Genomic DNA, 24201 nt, shown 5'->3' with positions numbered 1-24201 from the left:
ACAGCAAAATTTTATTAAGCATGTCTAAAAAACTGTGACTATACAGTTATTATCAACAAAGTAATTTTTTTAATGTCGAAAACATGACGCATTGTGACTCGAGTTCAGGCTTTCTAGCTCTCAACCCTCAATATACACTGAGTATTGTTAAATTCCTTTTCGCTACAAACCACACGAATCCCTCTGTATTAGTAATTAGTAACCATCTGTACAGATATTTGTTTCATAAAATTACAAATTTTAAAGGCATTGATGGTTAAGATTTTCATTTCATAGCAATTATCATACAGTTCTGGGTAAATCGTGCCTACCTTTTTTTACATCCATCTCCTTTTTCTTCTTGCTCATTTTGTCCTTTTCTTTGTTTATGTCATTTTCTTTGCTCTTCTGACTTGTTTTGTCCTTACTCTTCTGATTTGTTTTTTCTGTTGCTTTCTTCGCTGTGTTTCCAGGACCTATATATTAGAGAGAGAGAGGTTCTTAAGTTAGTATCATTTTCACACAATAACTCCGAACGTGAAATTTTACTGTTATTGGAATTCCGCCCTGTTCTGTAACGTTTTTAACATATATCAAATTGATTTTTTGTTTTTAATACGGTCTGTAATTTGACTTCTTTTTCAAGGACTTATTTCTTCCATAACTTCCAAGTGCTTATCTTGCTCATACCAAAAAATGTGGAATTTTCAAGCTTATACCTCTGCTATGATATCATACAATTCAATTCAATATTTTATATTCTTTTGTTTTGTTAATACATTTAATATAATTATTGTATATAGGCTTCAATTGCAACAATACTCACATTGCTCTTTGTTTTCTGAAGTTCCGTTTTCTTGCCACACCGCTTTCTTTGTTTCTATTAAAACAAACAAAATAAAATTTGATAATTACATGTTACAATGTATATTAAAAGCTCATAGACACCAGATCACCACAGGGTTTTTACTTTACTAAAGTCACATGGACTCAAGTCTACATCAGTCACACTGATGAATTTATATTTATAATCAACCTTGGTATCCAGGAATCGAGGGCAAAGCCTGGTAACTGAGTATGTGTCCATCCAAAAAGGACTTATTTTGTAAGAATTCTCCATTTTTCCTGTCCCAGTTTTACTTGAACATGTTTTTCCTATGCCCCTGTCTCAATATTTATGCTACTGTTGTACAACAATAGATTAATGTAAAGGAACTTAACTATTCCAGAAAAATACAGCACTATTTTTTAAATTAAAAAATATCCTGTTTTGTCAAATTATTAAGCACTCAATATCTTGAGAATAAGAGATTGCACATAATTAATTGTTTATAAAAGAGATTCAATTATCATTTATTTTTTCCCAAAAAAATTACAATGCATTTAACCAGAAATTGGTCTTTTCAAACAATTAAGTGCTGTATATTTATTTATCTGGAATCTGTAGTTTCCACAGAGAATATGGACAATTATATCATGAAGAAATATAAGACTTGACCTCAAGCTTGAAATAGCAGTCCATGGGCTGATCAATTGATAACAATATCAATTTCAATTGATAACTATGATTTTAATTTTTGGTGTATTATTACAAATCTAAAATAACAAAATTCTCTATAAAAGGGAAAGCAATCCTAGTTACTTACTCCCAACTTGTACTATTTCACACATCTCAACCTTCCCGCTGTATCTGACACTTAAGACAGCGCCAATCTTCAACTCCTTCTCCTTGTCTTGTAATTTGTTGATGAGGGTGTACCCCTGGGCATCAAAATAGGTACCGTCACTCCGGTACTTGACCCGGTACCACAAGCCTGTGTGAAAGACAGTCATGTTCATAAATGATTAACAGCCACTGTCTGTAAGATTCAGACTCTTGTGATTCAAGTGCGTCATAAATTTTCTTTAAAAAAAATAGGATGATGCAACATTGGTCCAAGAAAATAACCCCAAAGTTTTAGCTTCCTCGCTCATTTCGTTTGTCCGCAAAAAAAAATGAAATTTTGGCCCCAAAAACATCGTTAAATGGTTTATCATCTAGCAATGACTACAAAATTGTGCGCCAACATTGGCCCAGTAAATAGAAAACAGTTTTTGAATCCTTCTATGGGTGTCATTACAATTACACAAAAATGGTTGGGTTACCATTGGCGTCGTCGTAATAAAAACAAGTTTAAAATATTAGTGAAAAGTGCCCTCGTGTTGTTTTCTGTGGCTTGAAACTTGTTGCGCCATTAAGCACCCATATAAAAAGCAAGCTGAAATGGATAAACTAATTATTTTGAAGCAAATGCAAATGCAAAATTGATGGGTGCTCGTTGGCGCTAGAAGAAAATTGGGGTCAAAGGTCAAATTTTCTTATTTTGCGCCATTTTCACGCCTCATTAATTTTGTGCGCCAAGGTCAAAGAACATTAAAAGTGGTGTTCAGTAGTAAAGAAACTATAACTCTAATAAAAGAAACAGAAACAAGCTTGGGTCCTGTTGGTTTAGTATTTTAATGATTTTCTAAATATCACCCTAAAGCCTAGTAAATAGTAAATAATAGACCAAATAGGGGTTCCATCAATATTCAAGCATCCACAACAGGACGCTACCAACAGGTACCCGTGGTGTTTTTATTTCATTCACCATATTTAAGTGCTGTTATTTGCATTTATGTAGAAATTAGTTTGGGCTCATGTTGGCGCAAGGATGTTTTAGGGGTCAAAGGTTAATCCAAAACCATAAAGTGCTGCTTTATGATAGTTCGTGCAACCAATATGCAATCTTCAAGCATCCACTACTATATGTGCCAAAGAGTACCCATAATGTTTTTACTTCAATCAGTTTATCTAAGTGCTGTCAATTGCATTTATATAGAAATTAGTATGGGTTCATGTTGGCGCAAGGATATTTTTAAGGTCAAAGGTTAATCCAAAACCATAAAATGCTACTTTTTGATAGTTCCTGCAACTAATACGCAATCTTCAAGCGTCAACTACTAGATGTGCCAAAAAGTACCCATAATGTTTTTACTTCAATCAGTTTATTAAAGTGCTATATTCCTTGCATTTATGTAGAAATTTATTTGGGTTCATGTTGGCGCAAGGATATTTTAAGGGTCAAAGGTCAATCCTAAAGCACAAAGAGCAACTTTTTTGCGAGTTTGTGCAACTGTGAAAATGTGCGCAAACATTGTCCCAATTTCTACCTCAAATGGAGTGTATTTGCTTGTTGAAGTCATAACAATGGGATGCTCATGGCACAGTGATATTTAGAATATAACACTTTAATTTTTTTGAATGCAGAATGTGTATAAATCGAAACTTACCCTGCATTTTCAGATCATGTGACCATCCACAACAAACCAAGTGGAAGGTACACATTTTAAGTTTTTATGGTTTACAAAAATATTTAGGAAATCCAAAATATTATAACCCTGCACATGTTACAAGTATATTGATTCATTGCAGTCAAAATGCACTATTGATCTTCATATAATAATATTAAGCTTGTAACTTCTGCATTTTTAATAAAAATGCAGAAGTTGGTCACATATACTTGTAATATTTGGCTCTTTAAATATCAATATGCCAATATTATCCCAAGGATTTTTATGAAGAAATTTAATAAATCGAGTTGGCATAGGTTATAGGTAGTGAAAAAATTATGGGATCTTGTTGCCATTGAAATTACCAACACTCAAAGAATACAATTTGTCATATTTTGAGTTTTTGTATTGACCTTTGACCTCAGAATATCATTGCGCCAACATGAGCCCAAACAAATTCCTACAGATACACAAGTAACAGCACTTGGATAAACTAAATGAAGTTATAACACCATGGGTACTTGTTGGCGCATCGAGAAATGGATACTTGAAGATTGCATATTGGTCGCACAAACTAAACATAAAAGTAGCATTTTGTGATTTTGAAGTGACCTTTGACCCTTAAAATATCCTTGCGCCAACATGAGCCCACACCTATTTCCACAGAAATGCAAGCAACAGCACTCGAATAAACTAACTAAAGTTAAAACACCATGGGTACTTGTTGGCATATCTAGTAGAGGATGCTTAAAGTTCGCATATAGTACGGCATGGCATATTATTTACAGTTTACTTGCCTTTTAGATGATATTTAGAAAATCATAAAAAATACTAAACCAACAGGACCCAAGCTTTTTACTGCTTCTTTTAGTAGAGTTACAGTTTGTTTACCACTGAACACCACTTTTTTTGTTCTTCGACCTTGGCGCATGAAATTAATGAGGCGTGAAAATGGCTCAAAATTAGAAAATTTGACCTTTGACCTCCATTTTCTTCTTGCGCCAACGAGCACCCATCAATTTTGCATTTGCATTTGATTCTAAATAATTAGTTCATCCATTTCAACTTGCTTTTTTCATGGGTGCTTAATGGCGCAATGAGTTTAAAGCCACATAAAACAGCACGAGGGCGCTTTTCACTAATATTTTAAACTTGATTATTACGACGCGCCAATGGTAACCCAACCATTTTTTTGTGTCATTGTAATGATACCCATAAAAGGATTCAAAAATTGTTTTCTTTTCACTGGGCCAACGTTGGCGCACAATTTTCTAGTGGCTGCTAATTGATAAACCATTTAACGATGTTTATGGGGCCAAAATTTCGATGATTTTTTTCGGACAAACGAAATGAGCGAGGAAGCTCCAATTTTTGGGGTAGTTTCTGGGACTGATGTTGCATCATCCTATTTTTTTAAAAGAAAATCCATGACGCACTTGAATCACAAAGTCCCATTTCGGTCCCATTCTTACCGACAATGGCAGTTAAATGAGAGCAATTTGTAATGATTGTAACACAAATGTCCTTAACCTATATGGAATAGCTAAATTTGTAGAGCAATTTTGACATTATGCCATATTCAAACATTATGCCCGGGCCCCATATAGTTACATACTACCTGGTTAAGGATGACCATCAAATTTCATAGAATTTCTGGATAGAACTCATCGGCAGAAGTATTTTGGTAGTTAAATGCATCAAAATTGGACAAAAACTTTTTGAATTACAAATTTTCAATGTTTCCCATTTTACCTCTTCTTATATTTCCTTATTTTAAAACATATATGAAAGGCCCGGGATGAAAGGTCCAGGGGATTTTGTTTTCGCAACCAAAAGTTTCAATGTTATTGGGCTTAATATGCATCGAATAGTAAAATAAAACATTTTTCTGCGGTCATAGGTGCAGAATTTATAGGAAAAATCACCAAAATCCATACAAGCTAAAAATATGAAAAATATCCCGTCATTTCATTCAATCACAAAGGGTATAGAATTCAGCTGTTGTTCATTGTTGGTTATTTACCTTGAAAATAATACTCCCAACGTTTAAACAATTTTAAAGTCAGCATAAAGGTTTGTGTTACATTATTTGGACGGTGTTAATTCATTCCAGAAATAGAATATACGAGTGAGCCATGAGTGGGAATAACATTGCTATTATTACCGTATCTATCAAATCACTGGTATGGCTTGGTGGTAAATACCGGGGGTAAATTACATTTTTGGAAGTTCGATCTTGGTTCGAACCTTGCTAGCACCTCTCTTTGATTTTTTATTTTATTTTAACTAATTTTTTTTAAATCTCGTGATTTAATATGAATGCATAAAAGCTCATAAAATATGTTGTCGATATGGGAGGGGTCTAGTCTAATTAAAAAATCGTGAAAATATGTGTTGATGTTCCTTTATTTGATAGGCCTATTACAAAAAATTACTTAAGTTTGACATGCTTTATTTGAAATTATTTCATGAAAGCTACTGAACTTAATGCAATTTTTAAAAAGATCAAATCGAATGTAGGATTAGGCCTAAATATGAAATACTTAGCAACGAGAAATAAATTATGAAAAAGGTGGGCCTTCAAGCTGCATTCATTAGGCCTATATTATTAAAGACAAAAGGGAGAGAAAAAAAAAGAAAGAAAAACGAACTGAAAAATTCTAAGAATAACATGATGGGAATCGAACTCTCAACCTTCCGACTGCAGACCTTCGGTCTGTCCACTAAGCCATCGCATCTTGTTCTTGCAACGGGTATTATTTTGCTGTCTTATTTCTCGTTCAACATGTTCAAGTATCTCACTCATCAACAGTCTTTTTAAAACTGTGTGTACTTCAGTTAAATGAGATGATTGAGTATTTTGCATTAATAAAATATATAACAATAGACGTTTTTAATTGCTATATTGATCAATATCACATGCATAATAGACAGCGCCGGCTGGGATCCATTTCGTGAAGCATCGTGACACTTGCAACGTAAGCGCTTACGACACGAGAACTCAAAGAACACAACTTTTCAACCTACGACTAGGTTGTTCCACCGCTCATTTTCGCTGAAAATTTAATACAAGCTCTGGTTAACTAATGTTTATCATAACAGAAAAGCATTAGACCGGCGTTTCCTCCAAGCTGTAGATATAACCATTTTAGTGATCGTGACATGCATTTTCTCTCATTTTTTAGGCTACTTGGCGCACCAAAAGCATTCATTTTTTCCACAATAATTCAACTTTTACACGTTATTCTTTTGCCTTATACTCATGTTTCATATCTTATCTATGGGCTCAATATGGAAAGGAAGGAGGAACGACTCGTGTATTCCATTTTTTGATGTTTTCTGAAAACCCGTATTTGCCACCTGATTTTCAACATTGCGTTACGTAACAGCAGAGGTCACGCCGGTAAAAATTACCGGAAGTGAGCTAAGTTGCTGTCGTACTGTTAGGCCTGATGATGTGTTCAATGGGGCATGAAAAACTATCACTACATGTACTACTAGTACTAGTATACTGGTCCTGTTGTGATATTGATTTTTCAAATTCATATTACAATGCATGCCAAGGTCCATGGAGGTGGAATAGATAACAATGAAGATAGATCTTGATAATAAGGGTTGGTGACTAATAATAGAAAATGACACAATATGCACTGCATTCTGTTTTAAAAGGGACACTAAATGGTGTTCTTTTCATCCACCTGTGTGAATAACACTAACCCTAAATTTAAATGTTAATTAACAAAATAAAAGTATGAACAAATCAACATACACAAGCATGTTAAAAACCAGATAAGATATCATTTGAGAAAATTCACTGCATGTGGAACTTGACAGCCGAATAAAAAACAAACAAAAAAACAGCTGTTTTAATACAAGATTTTACCCGACTTGATGTACTGCCTTAATTTGTTAGGATTTAGCAAGAAATGGTGATATCTTATATTTGGAATGAAATGAAGTGTAATTCTTCTCAATCAAATTTTAAAATGTGGAACAAAATGACCGAAGATTGGTTTAATTAATGGAATCATCAAGATTTTCATACAATGGGATTCCCATGCTATTTCAAATGGTTCCAGTAATGTATAACTTCTGAAATCACATTAAAATCATCATCATATTTATTATTTTTGTTATTTAAGGATATCCATCTTTTCAGGCATCTGCAAACTCTACAAAATATATAATTAAATCATGACTTACCAAGTGATTTTCCAAGAGCTGGCATCTCTTAATTATCTTGGTTGTTCGGCACTGTTGAATTGTATCAATTTTTGAGAACTTATAGCAATTTATGATTTATCACATGAAATTCAGAACCTCTGCCACACAATATGACATACAGATGTGTACATTTATAAGCTGCTTGTTAACACTGACCACTGCTATATCACAAGCCAATATATGAATGCCAACCATATACTAATACTTGAAGCTTCCTATTATGCAAATTCAATGGGTTGCCATTGACCTCAGCATGACCCAATAATGTTATGTAATCAGACAATGTACATGGCACACAATACAAAGATGACCACTTAACTTTATAGAACTTGTGCACAATCAATAATAATTGCTTGTAGAACAAATTCATTGCAATGTACAAAATGCACTTGGAATCAAATGAAACACTTTATTTGATGTGTATACAATAATGATATTGGAAAAAAATTATATTGGACAAATTAAACTCAGTACACAATCCACTTGGAATTAAATGAAACACTTTACTTGATGTGTATACAATAATGATATTGGAAAAAAATTATATTGGACAAATTAAACTCAGTACACAATCCACTTGGAATTAAATGAAACACTTTATTTGATGTGTATACAATAATGATATTGGAAAAAAATTATATTGGACAAATTAAACTCAGTACACAATCCACTTGGAATTAAATGAAACACTTTACTTGATGTGTATACAATAATGATATTGGAAACAAATTATATTGGACAAATTAAACTCAGTACACAATCCACTTGGAATTAAATGAAACACTTTACTTGATGTGTATACAATAATGATATTGGAAACAAATTATATTGGACAAATTAAACTTAGTACACAATCCACTTGGAATTAAATGAAACACTTTACTTGATGTGTATACAATAATGATATTTGAAAAAAATTATATTGGACAAATTAAACTCAGTACACAATCCACTTGGAATTAAATGAAACACTTTACTTGATGTGTATACAATAATGATATTTGAAAAAAATTATATTGGACAAATTAAACTCAGTACACAATCCACTTGGAATTAAATGAAACACTTTACTTGATGTGTATACAATAATGATATTGGAATTTTTTTTATATTGGACAAACTCCTTTCAAAGTATATAATGGGAGCTAGCACAGCGGGCTCTTTTCATATGATCTTAATTGTTAGTAAATGTTTTAATACTTTTAAATAAATCATAATCCCATGTCATGATGTTTGCAGATGAACAAGTAATATACTAATAAATTCATTAATTGACATGACAATTATTTTCTCATTCATTTTGCTTATAACATTGACCCTTTGTATACAATTACAATTAAAAAAATATGCTGCGTTTTTTAATATTATATTTATTATTATTGATATTCTACATGTTAAATGATTGATCAACTTATAATTAAAATGTTTTGAGCATAAGTCAAAACACTATAAATAGTTTTGTCCGCTGCGTGATGTCTAAACTTGAGTCAACATTAACCCTAACCGCCTAATGGCTTTTTGGCGATGGGAAAGAAGGAAGGAATAAAGAGAGAAAAGAAAGAAAGAAGTTGTTTGCTCTGGGTGGGATTTGAACCCCAGACCCCTCGCACGCCAAGCATGCTGGCCAGCGAAACCGTGCCTATATATCACTTAGGGCAATTGTGTCATCACACCGTGTCGGTTGCACGCACGAACAGCGCATATAGAGGCCCTGCATGAAATTATCGATTGGCTCCAAACAAAGGATTTGAACCGGTGTCCTTCACCGTAGTTATGGCAGAGTGCAGTCCATTCAATCAAATGTTGTCATCAACCTATTTAATCGTAGTGCAGGGTTATGTGTGTGAGACAAACTGTCACAGTAGATTGCAATCATGCTTTTGTCGAATGCATTTGAGTAGTCCGCCATATTTACGGGATGATACGTCACATGCAAGGCCTATATCAAGTAGTATTTTGTAGTACACTGTACGGTTAGGGTTAAGAGAGGAATTTTGATTCTACATTTTAATTCTACAGTTAACAATATTTATTTTCGAAGTAGACTAGTCTCTCCTTTTTTCATTTCAGCTTAATTTTTTTGTTTGTAATTGCAATTAGATTCATTGTAATAAAACATGATTTTAAATCATTTGTATATTATTTTTTTCTGAGGACTTGCAGTAAATAAATTGATTGATCTGATTATATTTTTATTGGTGTGGTGATGTACGTATTGCTAGTAATCAGTAATGATGATGACGACGATGATGATGATGACAGATGATGATGTTTGGACAAGCGGAACGGTCTTTTGTCTACCTCTCTGTTTGTAAACAAACCTCGCCGAATACGAAAGTCAGCGTGTACGGCACTAATTTAAACAATGATTTAAATCGTTCTCACCTCGACATTATACTATATAGTTTTATACTTTGGACAGAAACTTCCGAAGTAATGGGAGTCACAAAATGCCCATATTATCTCACCTTTTTTCTGGCTACCCTAGTTTAACTTTAAGTAAGCTTACAATACCATGAATACCATACATTGCATACATGTTGAACTTGAAGTTGAATTGAAGGGCCGTCGCCCCCGGCCGTACGCACACGTGCAATCACTCATTTCATATGCATGCATGTGTTTCGCATAATTTGTTTGATGTGATAAAAATATACCTAAAATAAATAATAATTAGCTTTCATTAAGTGCAAATGCTGTGTAAAAACATGTGACGTGATTCAATTCGACCCTCATCGATACATCGATCCGGCCGTCCGCCATGTTGGACTTTGTTTTTGTTTGGGACCAGGCACTTCCGGGTTCGCCGAACTTTCTACACTTTCTGGACTGAACGGCTATTCTTGCACTCACTGCTTTAAATGTTAAAAGGAAATTGGGGTCTCCAAAAAACTATCGGGAAAACTATTTAATAATAATCGGAAGAGCAAACCCCCCCCAAAAAAAAAAAATACCATCTTATAATACATATGAAAAGATGATCAGGAACGTGGCCCCAAAGAATTTATGAAATGAGGGAATCATCATTTTGACCCGGCGGTATTTTTGGAGCTTCTAAAAAAAACAGCCGCAAAAAGGGCAATGTGCAATCTCGAACGTAGCTTGCAAATTAATCTTCGTTGAAACGGGCTCTTTGCCTCTTTCCTTTTCCTTCACTATTTTCTCTTTAATTTAAACAGAGGGCACTTTTCTAGCTCTTTCTCTTGCATTTTTGTAAGGGGGCATGCACTCTGCCACCCCCCTCCGGGGGGTACTCAAGTTTAATTTTGGTAGGGATCGACGTGCCGCTGACCCCTGAGAATTTGAAAGTGGACCCATAAATATACCAATTTTTCAAGAAATTTGGACCAATTGATATACCAAAAGTCAAAATTTCGGCCAAATTTAACCCAAATTGTCTTAGTTTTTACAAATGTTCCCAATTTGTTTTGGAAAATTTCGAAATTTAGGCTAGATTGAGACAAAATTGAAATTGGACCCATTCATATATACCAAAATTGGCTTAGAAAAAGGGGTCATTATACCGAAAAATTAAGGCCGAAAAATGCTACCCATATATAGCGGCACGTCCCGTATATGGTCATTTGTACTAGTTAGTGTGAACTTAGTACTAGTAGGCCTACCACCCCCGGCTCCGTCATGATATATAAATACTCCGTTGCCTATCATGTTTACAGAGATACTCCGTCAGATTTGGGCTACACGCTGGAGCTGATTGGGTGTACTCTTTTGTTCTTGCTCCGTCATTTGACGGAGCTCTGTCAAAAAGCCACCATAGGAATACACATGATGGTTGAGATACTCTGTAAATTTGGGCTCTTTTTGGGTGAACCTTTTGTTTACTGACGGAGAACATATTGTTTTGTGACGGAGCATGACGGAGTTGCACTGGCATATAGTGCCAAGTCTCAGCGAATTTGAAAAAGCAAGCAAGTGGGGAAAGGAGTAGGGATACAAACCACCCACCCGATTTGGCCGTGAGGCTCCCGAAAAACTTGATAGATCAAACCCCACGTGGGTCAAACTCCCGATCATATTTTATTCAGGCCTAAGTTATTTTTTAATTTGTGGATGTGGAGGTAGGCCAAGAGAGAGTGGTGTACCCAGCAAACACAAATAGGCCTATATGGCAAGCCTTAAAAAGGGCAGGCCTATATAAAACGTTATTCATCTTCTTTGATTGAGTCAGCATGCTCAGACTAAATGCTATATTTGCCAAATTTTTTGTTATCAGAGATACAATATACACGATTCTTACATGCTAGATGTTTATTCTGTTTCCGGAGTCTTCACCTTTCTTGGTTACTTTAGTGCTTTGGTTTCTTCGTTTTAACTGAGTATAGTATACCCAGATATAGGCCTACTAGTCTCAGGTTTTAATAAAATTCAAAAATAATTTGGTTAAACTTCATGCAAAACATTCTAAACAGAATGTTATTTGAGTGTTGACAAAATATTTTGCAAAAATGTTTGCATCCCCGGGGTTTGCATAAAATATTTTACAATAACGTTTCAAAAACTTTTTTCATGACCTTTATAGGCCTATATTAACCCGACATAATGTTCTGAAAACGTTTGGAATGAACGTTAAACACGTTAAAAAGACATTTTTGTGTTTGTTGCGTAGCCAGGACTTTTTCAGGGTATGGGCAAAAGGCGACAAACTTTGACGAACATGTTCAGAAATGAGCAAAAAGTACAAAAAAACTAAAAATCTAAGGGCGGCCAGCATCCCACATTGGGGGGGGGGTGCATGCACGGACATATAAAATCACATACAACCCCACTATTTCCCCTACCGCCGAAATTTTAGCTCGAGAAAACAAAAATTATTAGGGCCTAATTGTGCGTGCAAGTCGGGTGGAAATTTTTATGCTCAAATGCAGCTCTTGATGCCCTTAGCAGTGGCCGGCGTAGCCAGGGGGACTAAGCTCAAATGAACATTGACGAATATTATCGTGCTTCGCGAAAGTTTGGAGTCTTAGTCCACCTCTCAGCGCACACACCCAAAGATATTTTTACATTAAACATGTTAATACCCGGTCTAAATAGATCTATTTAAAATGACCTTCGTGCTCTTTTCTATACGGAGATTACGGTCAACGGTCGGGGAACGACCATAGGAACGACTGACGTCCGTTCGGAGTCCCACCATGGTTCAACTAAGGGCTGTGCAATAATTATCAGCCCCAGAAGGTTAAAATTTCCGAACGGCTCGCCAAAAATCGCTCGGCCCGCCAAAAATCGCTTGCCCCCTCCCCTCTCGGCCCGCCAAAAATTCTTTGCCCCCCCCCTTGAACATGCCAAATTTTGGGATCCTAAATTCCAAACTTTAAATGGTCTAGATGTATGTTGCGAGCGCAGCGAGCAGGAAACCCGGGGCAGGAAAATTTGCATATTTAGCGTTTCCGTACCGTTTTCCTAAGCCTTTTTAAAGCATTTTATTAAAAAGGTGCCCCGTGAATGCGTGCCAAAAATCGCTTGCCCCCCCTCTCGGCTTGCCAAAATTGCTTGCCCCCCCCTTTCGTCTCGCCAAAATTTCTTGCCCCCCCCAATTTTACCCTCCCCCAGGGCTCATAATTATTGCACAGCCCTAAAGTATCCCAAGACGACATGCGACAACTCCGGCATGCATGTAACGAGCATTAAACACATAATTCTTTGCTAGTATACTTACCTCTTTCACTTTACAAAACTTATACATTGACTGCAAATGTTTCACGTTCACATCTTTTGGCAGATGAAGTTCAAGTGCCCATATAAGGTCCTTCATTATCTCTTGATTGACCGTTGGATGACGTTGGGCGATGTTAATCAGTATGATGATCGATTCCTTTTTAGTTATCCGCGAGTTTGGATATAACAAGTCGCTGACGTTTTTTGCTTGAGAGTTCAGAGCAGGAGCATCATTGGTATTTTCGTCGTTTTTTGTCTTCTTACGCCGGACCACCAAACCTTTGGCCAGTCGCTTCCTGTAGTTGGTGGTACGTGGAGGCTCTTCTCCGCGTTCTAAGTATGTGTTGTAACCATCCAAACCACATCTAAGTCCGCCAGGCGGGACAGACGCCATGTTTTTATTTTTTAAGGTATTATATTTATTACAAGTGATCAGTTACAGGTTGAGACTTATAATGATTGACTTCTGTCTTACTTTTCCAGCAGAGTCTCTGCTTCAGAATTTAATGGTTGGTTGCCAGGTTACCTAGTACACGATCGAACTCAAACATTGGTCATTCAAGTGCACCCACTTGACCTAGTATGTATTGGCTTTGTCCCTACATTGACCCTATACATCGGATCGATAACAAACCAGTTTGCATACACAGAGAAGATGAGAAGATCTTCTCTGGTATACATCATGTATTTATTATTCATAAGGCCTATGATAACTCTTTCATTGGATATTCATGTTACGTATCTGGAGGCTAGAGCTAGCTACATGCATGCCTGGTAAAAAACGTCCCATAATATTTTAAAGGATAAGCTGCTTGGTAGGAATAGGCATATAGACGCAATATTATTAGAATGAAAAATCATAATATAGTGCCTATAGGCCAACGTGAAAAGACAAAAAAAAAGTAAATAAAAAATTAAAGACCGAAAGAAAGGAGAAGAAAAAAAATCCGAAAAACAAACAAAACAAAACACCAAAAAACAAAACAAACAAAAAAACCCACAACATTAACTTTAATTTTGCATACAAACTCAACAAATTCGTGTAGGCTACTCGGCCTACAGTATCGTAAGACTTATAAAAAAATAAGATATAGTCTGTCGGCAGTGTGCCTTACATTACACATGCCACCATTACATTGGATACAACCACTATACGTTCGTTTTATCTATATCATTTGCCTTTATTTCAACACAAACACTATAGACCCAGGCATTAGCTCCGACCGTTCCTATCGTGTTTACCATGTTTACAGAGATACTCCGTCAGATTTGGGCTACATGCTGGAGCTGATTGGGCGTATTCTTTTGTGCTTGCTCCGTCATTTCCGGAGCTCCGTCAGAAAGCCACCATTGGCATACACGTGATTGTTGAGATACTCTGTAAATTTGGGCTCTTTTTGGGTGGACCTTTTGTTTTTTGACGGAGCATGACGGAGAACCTATTGTTTCTTGACGGAGCATGCCGGAGTTGCAATGACACGGTGCCTGATCGAGTAAAGTATGGAACCATATTACCGGTAAATAGCAAAATATATGACCATTTTTAATAATAAACTTAAATTTGTCACGTTTGTCTGTTCTCGTTATTTATTTTTATTTTTTGTGTGGGATTTTTTCAACCTTCCCACCGACAGTTCCGTCAAGGGCTGTCGGATGGCGGAGCTCTGTCCAATTTTTTTCATGAAAGCTGTTTATTTCTTCTTTATACTGGGTCCATATTCAGGGGAAAATTTAAGTATTCCCCTGTTCTTCCATATGGCCCAAAATTTTAAAGAGCTCTACGCATGGTGCGACCATAGACTGTAAAAAGAACAGTCTATGGTGCGACCCATTTTTTTTTAAATTCCGTATATGATCAACTTAGTTTTTTAAGTTGCAATTAGACCTAAAGCTGTTATGAAATATCTGTACCTTTTCTTGTTCGCCTATGTTCTTAACCATGTTAACCTTGTTAACCATGTTTATATAAAGCGCTTTACACCAAAGTATAATAAGCGCTTATACAAAGATACATGGACAAAAACATTAAAAACATAACATGACAAGATGAACATTATACCCATTCCAAGTAAAACATGTTGCTTACAAACTTAAATTACTTGTAGTCATATCATAACAAGACTTATATAAAAAATAGTTTCTCATCGCAGTGTGCGTTACATTATACATGCCACCATAACATTTATTGGATAAAACCAGGACCATGATTATTAATATTATAGGCATTTACGTTCGTTTTCTCTGTATATCTTATTAACATTTATTTCAACACAAACATGACCATGATGACAAACACACTGTAGACCCACATAATGATAATTGTTGTCTCATGTTTACAGAGATACTCCGTCAGATTTGGGCTACACGCTGGAGCCGACTGGGCGTATTCTTTTGTGCTTGCTCCGTCATTTCCGGAGCTCCGTCAGAAAGCCACCATTGGCATACACGTGATGGTTGAGATACTCTGTAAATTTGGGCTCTTTTTGGGTGGACCTTTTGTTTTTTGACGGAGCATGACGGAGAACCTATTGTTTCTTGGCGGAGCATGCTGGAGTTGCGATCAGCACGGTGCCTGATCGAGTAAAGTATAATGGAACCAGATTTATAAATATTATAAGCAAAACCTGTGACAATTTGTATTATTTATTGTTTTACTTTTTAAATTTTTTTTCACCATGTGGACTTAGTTTCCACCCCGGTTTCCACCGACAGTTCCGTCAATGGGGCTGTCGGACGGCGGAGCTCTGTCCAATTTTTTCATAAAAGCTGTATTTTAAAGAGCTCTATACGCCATGGTGCGACCCACATTTCCATACATGGTCAACTTAGTTTTTAAGTTACGAGCAATTAGACCTAAAGCTGTTATGAAATATCTGTACCTTTTCTTGTTAGCCTATATTCTTAACCATGTTAACCTTGTTAACCATGTTTATATAAAGCGCTTTACACCAAAGTATAATAAGCGCTTATACAAAGATACATAGACAAAAACATTAAAAACATAACATGACAAGATGAACATTATACCCATTCCAAGTAAAATATGTTGCTTACCAACTTAAATTACTTGTAGGCATATCATAACAAGACTTATATAAAAAATAGTTTCTCATCGCAGTGTGCGTTACATTATACATGCCACCATAACATTTATTGGATAAAACCAGGACCATGATTATTAATATTATAGGCATTTACGTTCGTTTTCTCTGTAGATCTTATTAACATTTATTTCAACACAAACATGACCATGATGACAAACACACTGTAGACCCATATCATGATAATTGTCTCGTGTTTGAGATAAATATTATAAGCAAAACCTGTGACAATTTGTATTATTTATTGTTTTACTTTTTTGTGAATTTTTTTCACCATGTGGACTTAGTTCCCACCGACAGTTCCGTCAATGGGGCTGTCGGACGGCGGAGCTCTGTCCAATTTTTTCATAAAAGCTGTATTTTAAAGAGCTCTACGTCATGGTGCGACCCACATTTCCATACGTGGCTTGGTTTCTAAGTTACGAGCAATTAAAGTTGAAAAAATTAATGAAAAATCTGCACATTTTCTCTGGTTTAGCCTACAGGCCCCATTTTTTTGCCCAGTGCGTTCCTCAAAAATCTAAAAAGTGGAAGGGTGGGGTCCGCCAAAATTTTACATTTACGTTTATATCCTTAATGTTAACAGCAAAAAAAAAAAAAGAAGAGTCACTTATTAAATTAATATACCCTGTACTCCAAATAAAACTTTGATAATACCGCACTTTTGATTTCCAGATAAAACAAAATTAATATAGGGCCTATAGCCCATATGACCCGTTTTGCCAAATAAAACTTGACTATTAATACTATTAGTTCTCAGAGCTCACGCACCCCCCCAAACACACACACACACAGACATGGGTGCAATATATGAAAGGAGATTTACAGAAATTATTGTACAATCTTTAAAAAATAATCATAATACGAGTGATACTACTAATTAATAATAAATCCCGTGTAATTAATATATAAATAAACAGTGTGATTTTATTTTTCTTCTTATTAATGATAATTTATTTTTACAGTAATATTACTTATGGTCATAATTATTAGTAGTTATATTTGTACTCAATATTTATTACCACATTCGATGTATTCAGAATTAAAATCAACAATACCTACCTTGAAATTATTGAAGTTGAGAGTGCTAAATGCAAATACACTTTATCACTAGAGGGCTCATTCATCATAGAAGGGTGTGAAGACCTGATGAAGACTACCACACAGCATCAATAAACATTGAGGGTATTGGAGTCAACCACACACTTCTATTGATTATATCCTAAACGGCACTTGAAACCTTTGATTGACACAGCAATGACAGCATGTGTTGGTGAGCTAATTTAATTCATATGGATGTTTATTGTTAAGCATTCAATGATTGACATTTGAGGAGCTCAGGTATTTACCAGAGCTCAGGTTGGACTCTGGCCAGAGTTTCCAGTGAGTATGCCTGAGTGTACCTGAGTTTTTCTATTGAAATCATGCCTTGATTACTGGAAACTCAGGTTTCCGGAGGTTACTACTCTGGACCAACTCTGTATGAACTCTGTATGAACTCAGGAACATGGAACAAGAGCAAAATTATTTTTGCTAGGGAAAGGAGATATCGTACACTTCCCATAATGCATTTCTTCTGTATTTGTACTGATTTGAGCCTATCTAGTGCAATATGGGACTTTTTATGGGTCGATAGTGACCAAGTACAGTACCTCAATGAACAGAGCACATAGACTAGATCTTGCAAAATATGTTTACTTCTTGACTCGGTCAAGGGAACTTGTACAAAGTAATTAGTAGTTAGGCCTGTTATCGATACAGTTTTTTGAAGTTGATATATCGGAAGCAAATTATGTGACATATCCAGGCCGCGACAAATTTTATTTTTTAGCTTGCCCGATCGGGCAGGCAATAGTCAAAAATTGGTTGCCCGAAATTGCCCGAAAATTACCCATATTCCCGGCAACAATATTGTCAGCAAAGTCACATCATGCAGTGCATGTAACTCGTAGTTGTAAGTATGTCGAATTCGGCGGTTTCATTCTTGCGAAAAGCCGATACTTTCTCGGTTAAGTTGATACATAAATGAATTTTCATGAAACCACTATAAAAATAAACATTTCATATGCATTCAATACTGTTTGTTTCTTGTGGAAAAAATGTGCATTTTATGTGACATTTTGTCAGTAAAGTCACAGCGATTTACGTTTTTTGCCAACGACTAACACGTCTCAATCTCGATGTACATGAAAATACATGGCCAGCTGATGTCATGACGTCATAAAAACTCATTATATATGCACGAAACAGTTTCTATAATTGGCTAAACTATAGTTTACTACCAATACGTCACTAACGTCATTTCATTAGCATATATGTCTGCTATGGATATGACTGCTACATAGGACAAATTTGAGGGCCGTTTCAAGAAGTTTTCTACTTGGTTTTGACTGTTTTTCACTTCCGTGAACACGCCAGGTTTGACCAAAATACTCCGTTTTGCATCTTAAAGCTTTAATTGGTTTTAATTTAGTCTTGCCCGATCGGGCACAGCTCTTCAGGGTTTTAGTTGCCCGACAAAAAAATTGATTGCCCCGGGCTATCGGACAGGCGATTTGTCGCAGTCTGGACACATATCGATACAATATCGATATATTGACACATTTTCAAGATGCAATTTACGTTTCTTCAATGTTTATTATTTATACAATAGAAATAGGCCCCACTACATAACAAAACGACCGTGCAAAGTCTTTTGGGGATCTTCTGGAGGGGTTTGAGACGACATGCATGGCTCAGCTTGGAATTGGGAGATGGTAATTTGGGATAATCTAAGCATGTGTGCCATATCGTTTGTGTATCGATTCTACCATTGAGTATACCAACATGTCGGAAGTCTATGAATTTTCCGACTATCGATACTTTCGACAATGGATAACGGGGCTTATAGGAGTGTCATTTGATTTTAATGCATCATGTTGCAAAGGATTTTGGGAAGGGTAAGATACCTTCTCTTAGGTTGTGGGTTGACAGAGTATGCTGGGTGATGTGAGGCAATAAGGTACATGTATTCCCAGTAGAATCACCAGGTGATGCCTGGTGATTTCGGGGATACTGTCAACCATTATCCACCTTTTGAGGTGGTTAATAGTGGCCGATACGCAGCGACATTCCCAGTAGAAACAGTACAGGTGACGATTTAGTGGAATGTTTTAGCGTCATTACTCTGCAAATAAAATGCAATCCATTTGTAGAGTTAACAGATATTACACTTTGTAATAATACATTGCAATAACTTTATTTTTTTCTTATCTTTTCTCTTTACAGCACTGCGTAAGTTGGCGACCATGAGTCGACCAGCAGCTAACGCAAAAGGGCGGAGCCACACTCCAACGACCAATCAGGATCTAGCAAGTCTATTTGAATGTCCAGTATGTTTTGATTACGTGCTTCCGCCCATACTACAGTGCCAGAGTGGGCATTTGGTTTGCTCCAATTGCAGACCAAAACTGAACTGCTGCCCCACTTGTAGAGGACCATTAGGTAGGTGGAGTTTCACAGGGTTCCATGTTGGGGCCACTTACAGTTATCAGTAAATAGTATGGTTCACTCTAATTGCTGACCAAAACTCTAATGTTGCCCCACTTGCAGAGGACCATCCATTAGGTAGGTATTTATGGAGTTCCACAGGTTACATACTGGAGCAACTTAAATAAATCAAGTAATTAGTATTAATTTGTTCTGGTGTAGGTAGGTGACCATTAAATGGATCTATATCAGACATACGCTCCATGGTTGCAGTAACTTAAGGCTGACAGTTGGTATGTGCATTAGCGTCAATCTGTCTTGAAATGTGGGTGGGGGTGCGTACGTGTTTGCCGACAAACGAGGACACACACAAGATTTTTCACCCTAAACTGTGGACCTACTTCCAACCGAGGACTGTCCTCGGTGCATGATTTTGAGGAAGGATATAAATGTGATGAGATACAGCCAGTCCACAGTCCATGCTATAAATAAACACAGTGTGTACTGTGTAGGTGATATCCAGACAAAATAATGACAATTTACAAGCACAGCTTTTTATATGTCATGGCAACAATGGGCTATTCCAGTTGAAATCCATACACCCCCCATGGAAGACATGATCTTATTCTCCCACACAGGGAGTGTAGATTTCAAATGGAGTCATCCATTCGTGGTAACCCCATTTGCATTTCAAATTCAAACTCCATGTGTGGAAGATTAAGGTCATGTCTTTTATAGGGAGTGTATAGATTTCTATAACCCAATATGATGGCAGGGGTACAAAGAAGGAAAGAAAGAAAACACCAAAAAACAAACAAACACACACACAACAACAACAACAAAACCCACAACAACAACAGCTACAAAATAGACAGAAAAAAGACACCCAACCAAACAAACCAACAAAGAAGTTTAACTGAGTAAACTCTTAGAATGTGGCTATTTATTATTTAAATAATCAGTCACATGTGATAGGTCCCAAATATGCCATGCACCTTTGATTAATTATTGTCCTTCTATGTATGAATTTTGTGACTTTCAAACCTGAAAATCCAAATGTTTACATTACAATGTATTTGATTAAAACCCGTGACCTGTTCATTGTTCACAAAGTAAATTAAAAACTGGGAACTTTAATTTTAGGAAACAGAATGTTAAAAATTATGACAACAGCAAGACTTTTCCTTTTTGTTGCACATTAAAGGGAGGATCGATTACAAGTGTGATGATAAATCCCTATTAATATGACATCTACAATTAATCAATTAAAATGGGAGGCATGTAATGAGAAGGAAGGAAAGGAAGCAATATCCATAAAGCATATTGAGCCAACACATTCAGGCTTCCTAACAACATTACTACAGCAGCAGGTGATTAACAATTACAATTTTGTATCCAAAATGGGCAAATTTTAATTTGTGTTCATTTCATAAGAAATGGATTCAAAACCAATGTATTTATTTAAAATCTTTAATAAATTATGAATTAAACACAAATTGGGCCTATAACTTCACCCATTTTGGTTCAGCTCTAGTTTTATTTCCTGAAATGCACTTCATCCACTTCCACTGCACACAGGCAAACTTAACCTTGTTAATTGTTCTGCCTGCTAGCCGTAGACTTCAACATAAAAAAGTCCAAGTTTTGAGATATTCTTAATTATCAAGAGCTATTTCAAGAACCACTGAACCAATACTTGGCTTTTTTGTACTAATTTTAGTGCATTTTTCATGCTGATTCCAAATATGATCATAAAACAGTACCATTTTGATGGTCACAATTTCTCAAAAGTTTTTCCAAAAGGCATAACCTGCAAAAAACAACAGGAACGGACAAGAATCAAGTAAACAATATAAAAGTACACTGAACTATTTTAAAGTGAATAAAATCACTGTGCACCTGTGCAGGCATATTAAATACCAAACAGACAATTAATTTAACAGACATTTCAAGCAGATAAAATCTGATAAACTGGTCTTCACCAGGGACAAAACAAAAAAGTAATCAAAAAGCAAAAACTACATAATTGTGTAGTAGTACAAGTTCAAGTTATAGCTAGCCAAAGAAGACAACAAGCTCATATCCTAATCTAGAGATGCAATATTATGTCACACACAGAGAAAGCGGGCTCAGATGGATGTGCTCATTATACTGTTATAAATTGTGGCTTGCAAGTACTAGATATAAATATAAAAAGGAAGGAAGTTTTTTTGGCAGAAAGGGAAGAACCAAGTTGAGAAAAATGCAGACAGAATGCTATAAATAGCAGCTATATAACACTGTTTACAAGGTACATTGAATCAAGGGTGTATAAGGGAATGGTCAGTGTTTACAAGGTACATGGAACCAAGGGTGTAAAAGGGAATGGTCAGTGAAGATTAGGGATGAGGAGTGTCACTTTATAGATAGGGATGTGATGAGGTGTTGTCATAATTCGTTGAGTGTTGGGTAGTGACTAAGGAAATCTTGGTTGTATAGAGATGTAAAATTTTGCCAATGACATGACCTTAATATCACGGGTGCTGATATCAAATGGAGTTATCCTTAAACCCCTGTAAGAGGTGAGGATGTTTTTACTCACACTTTATTCTTCGCACCCACACAACTAACTGCAGACCATGATTCACCCGTCTCGGACAAAGGAAAGCTTTTTTGTCCTGTCAGTTAACGCACCAAGCGCGTCAGGAATGAAATTCACACTTTCATCTTGGAGGTGTACATGTAGGGATAAGGTCATGTTTTCCATAGGGGTGTATGGATTTCTACTGGAATAGCCTAATCATTAGGTCACTCACCTTTTAACCATTGAATTTACATATTTAGTAAAATACATGATAAGAGTTGAATACCTAATGTATAATGAGTTAATTAATTTTTACCCTTCCCTAATTAGTTAATGTTCCACATTTGATAAATGATATATTTAGGTACAGATTATGATTTGATCAGATTGATATATCAGCTGTAATATAATGAGTCAACAATCAACTTTTATAACAGCTGTTGTTGGATGGGGCTATTCCAGTTGAAATCCATACACCCCATATGGAAGACATGATCTTTATCTCCTACACAGGGGTATAGATTTCAAATGGAGTCACCCATTCAGGTAACCCCATTTGATATTCACACTCCCTGTGTGGGAGATTAAAGTCATGCATACCATAGGGGTGTATGGATTTCAACTGAAATAGCCAATTAGTGGAATATTAATAATACAGGATCTGGTATGGTTTCGGGAAAATGGAAACATTATATGGCGGATATGTGGGATACTAAATTAGTAAATTTTAATACAGTACTGTTTGGTAGTGGGTACTGATTATGGGATCTGATAAACGGGGATATTTAATCTAGATCAAAACAAAAGGCATATAACAAATATAATATTCTTGGGTGTTGACTGAGTTTTTAGGATGTACTTTATACTCAAAACTGGGTGATGTCTGTGATAGATTTTGTGATAATATGTGTAGTTCATTTTGATGTTAGATTAAAGGGGAACAAAACAAAAGTTTGATGATAAATGAAAGTGCTTTCGTTAGGGGGCTGACTCCTCCCTCCCTCTAATGCAGGGCTTCCCAATTTTATTTCCATGACTCAAATTTCATAAGGAAAATAATGTGTGACCCACAACATAATGAGAATGCCATTACTTTTTGAAACTTATCAGCTGCATATGTACAAATGTATCATGTTTCCAGGGGAAACAATTTCCATGTCGTCCCGCTGATTGGTTGCTAGAATAACAAATGTGCTTAAAAGTGCGCTAAAATTTGCAATTTTTAATGCTAAAATGGGTCAAAATGCACTTAAAAGCACTGAGATGTATTTTTATTTTTCCAGTAAATCCCGTCACCCCCTTTTTTAGAGGTCATGACCCCCAAAAGGGTCGCAACCCACAGTTTAGAAACTGCTGCTTTAACGTAAGGACTTTCATTCAAAGGACATCATAGAAGGAACTTTTGCTTTGTTCCATAACAATCAAAATCTTATAGCTACCATTCCAATAAAAGTTACAAAAAATGTTGTGAACCGCAAACATTTTCAAACTCGAATCTCTTATACCCCTTTAAATGAGACTGAATAGATCTAGATGTCATGTTTAAAATTATAATTGCTGTATACATGTAGAGCGGAACTCTGGCTGTAGAGGGTTTCTATTGTTTCAAGGAAATATGGTGCAGTATTCATGGCAAAGTGGTTGAGTACTTGTGTCTAATTTAATAACAACAAGGGGGTTCATCCCTGGTGAGGCCACTTTCTGGGTGTCAACTCCACAGGAAAAATATGATTATGAACAAATAAAATACTATGTCATGATATTTTCAACAGGGGTTCAAATTTTAACTATAGTTATTGTTTTTTTTATGTAAAGGCTAGAAAAAGAAGTTTGTTTCCTGTAGGCTGCACATATTTTGTTTTTGGGAGCAAAATAAAA

The 24201-nt window shown here is 35.9% G+C and overlaps 3 protein-coding genes across 4 annotated transcripts in view; 2 read left to right on the top strand and 1 right to left on the bottom strand.

Annotated features, from left to right (window-relative positions):
- The window catches only part of LOC140165612 (ubiquitin-conjugating enzyme E2 T-like), a 264610-nt gene that overhangs the window by 108356 nt on the left and 132053 nt on the right, over nucleotides 1–24201 (top strand). The window lies entirely within an intron of this gene.
- The window catches only part of LOC140165609 (E3 ubiquitin-protein ligase SIAH1), a 69262-nt gene that overhangs the window by 30158 nt on the left and 14903 nt on the right, over nucleotides 1–24201 (top strand). For both annotated transcript variants that reach the window (XM_072188892.1, XM_072188891.1), the window contains exon 2: nucleotides 19560–19775. In XM_072188892.1, coding sequence (XP_072044993.1) covers nucleotides 19580–19775 — 196 coding nt within the window. In that variant the 5' untranslated portion in view covers nucleotides 19560–19579. The remainder of the gene's footprint in view (nucleotides 1–19559; nucleotides 19776–24201) is intronic.
- Nucleotides 283–7697, bottom strand: LOC140165286 (uncharacterized). Its single transcript, XM_072188630.1, has 4 exons — nucleotides 7495–7697; nucleotides 1626–1793; nucleotides 806–859; nucleotides 283–455 (listed from the first exon to the last, which is right to left on the bottom strand). The coding sequence occupies exons 1-4, from the start codon at nucleotides 7517–7519 to the stop codon at nucleotides 283–285; spliced, it is 420 nt and encodes a 139-aa protein (XP_072044731.1). The 5' UTR covers nucleotides 7520–7697.

Source organism: Amphiura filiformis, chromosome 12, assembly GCF_039555335.1.
Source record: "Amphiura filiformis chromosome 12, Afil_fr2py, whole genome shotgun sequence".
In the NCBI taxonomy this organism is placed as follows: Eukaryota; Metazoa; Echinodermata; class Ophiuroidea; order Amphilepidida; family Amphiuridae; genus Amphiura; species Amphiura filiformis.
This window is presented reverse-complemented; position numbering and strand designations above follow the sequence as displayed.

Coding starts and splice junctions, on each gene's coding strand:
- LOC140165286 (XM_072188630.1), bottom strand. CDS start 7,519: ATGCCAGCTCTTGGAAAATCACTTG. Junction 860..1,625: donor TGAAATAGTACAAGTTGGGA/GTAAGTAACTAG, acceptor TTGTTTTAATAG/AAACAAAGAAAGCGGTGTGG. Junction 456..805: donor TTCAGAAAACAAAGAGCAAT/GTGAGTATTGTT, acceptor TCTAATATATAG/GTCCTGGAAACACAGCGAAG.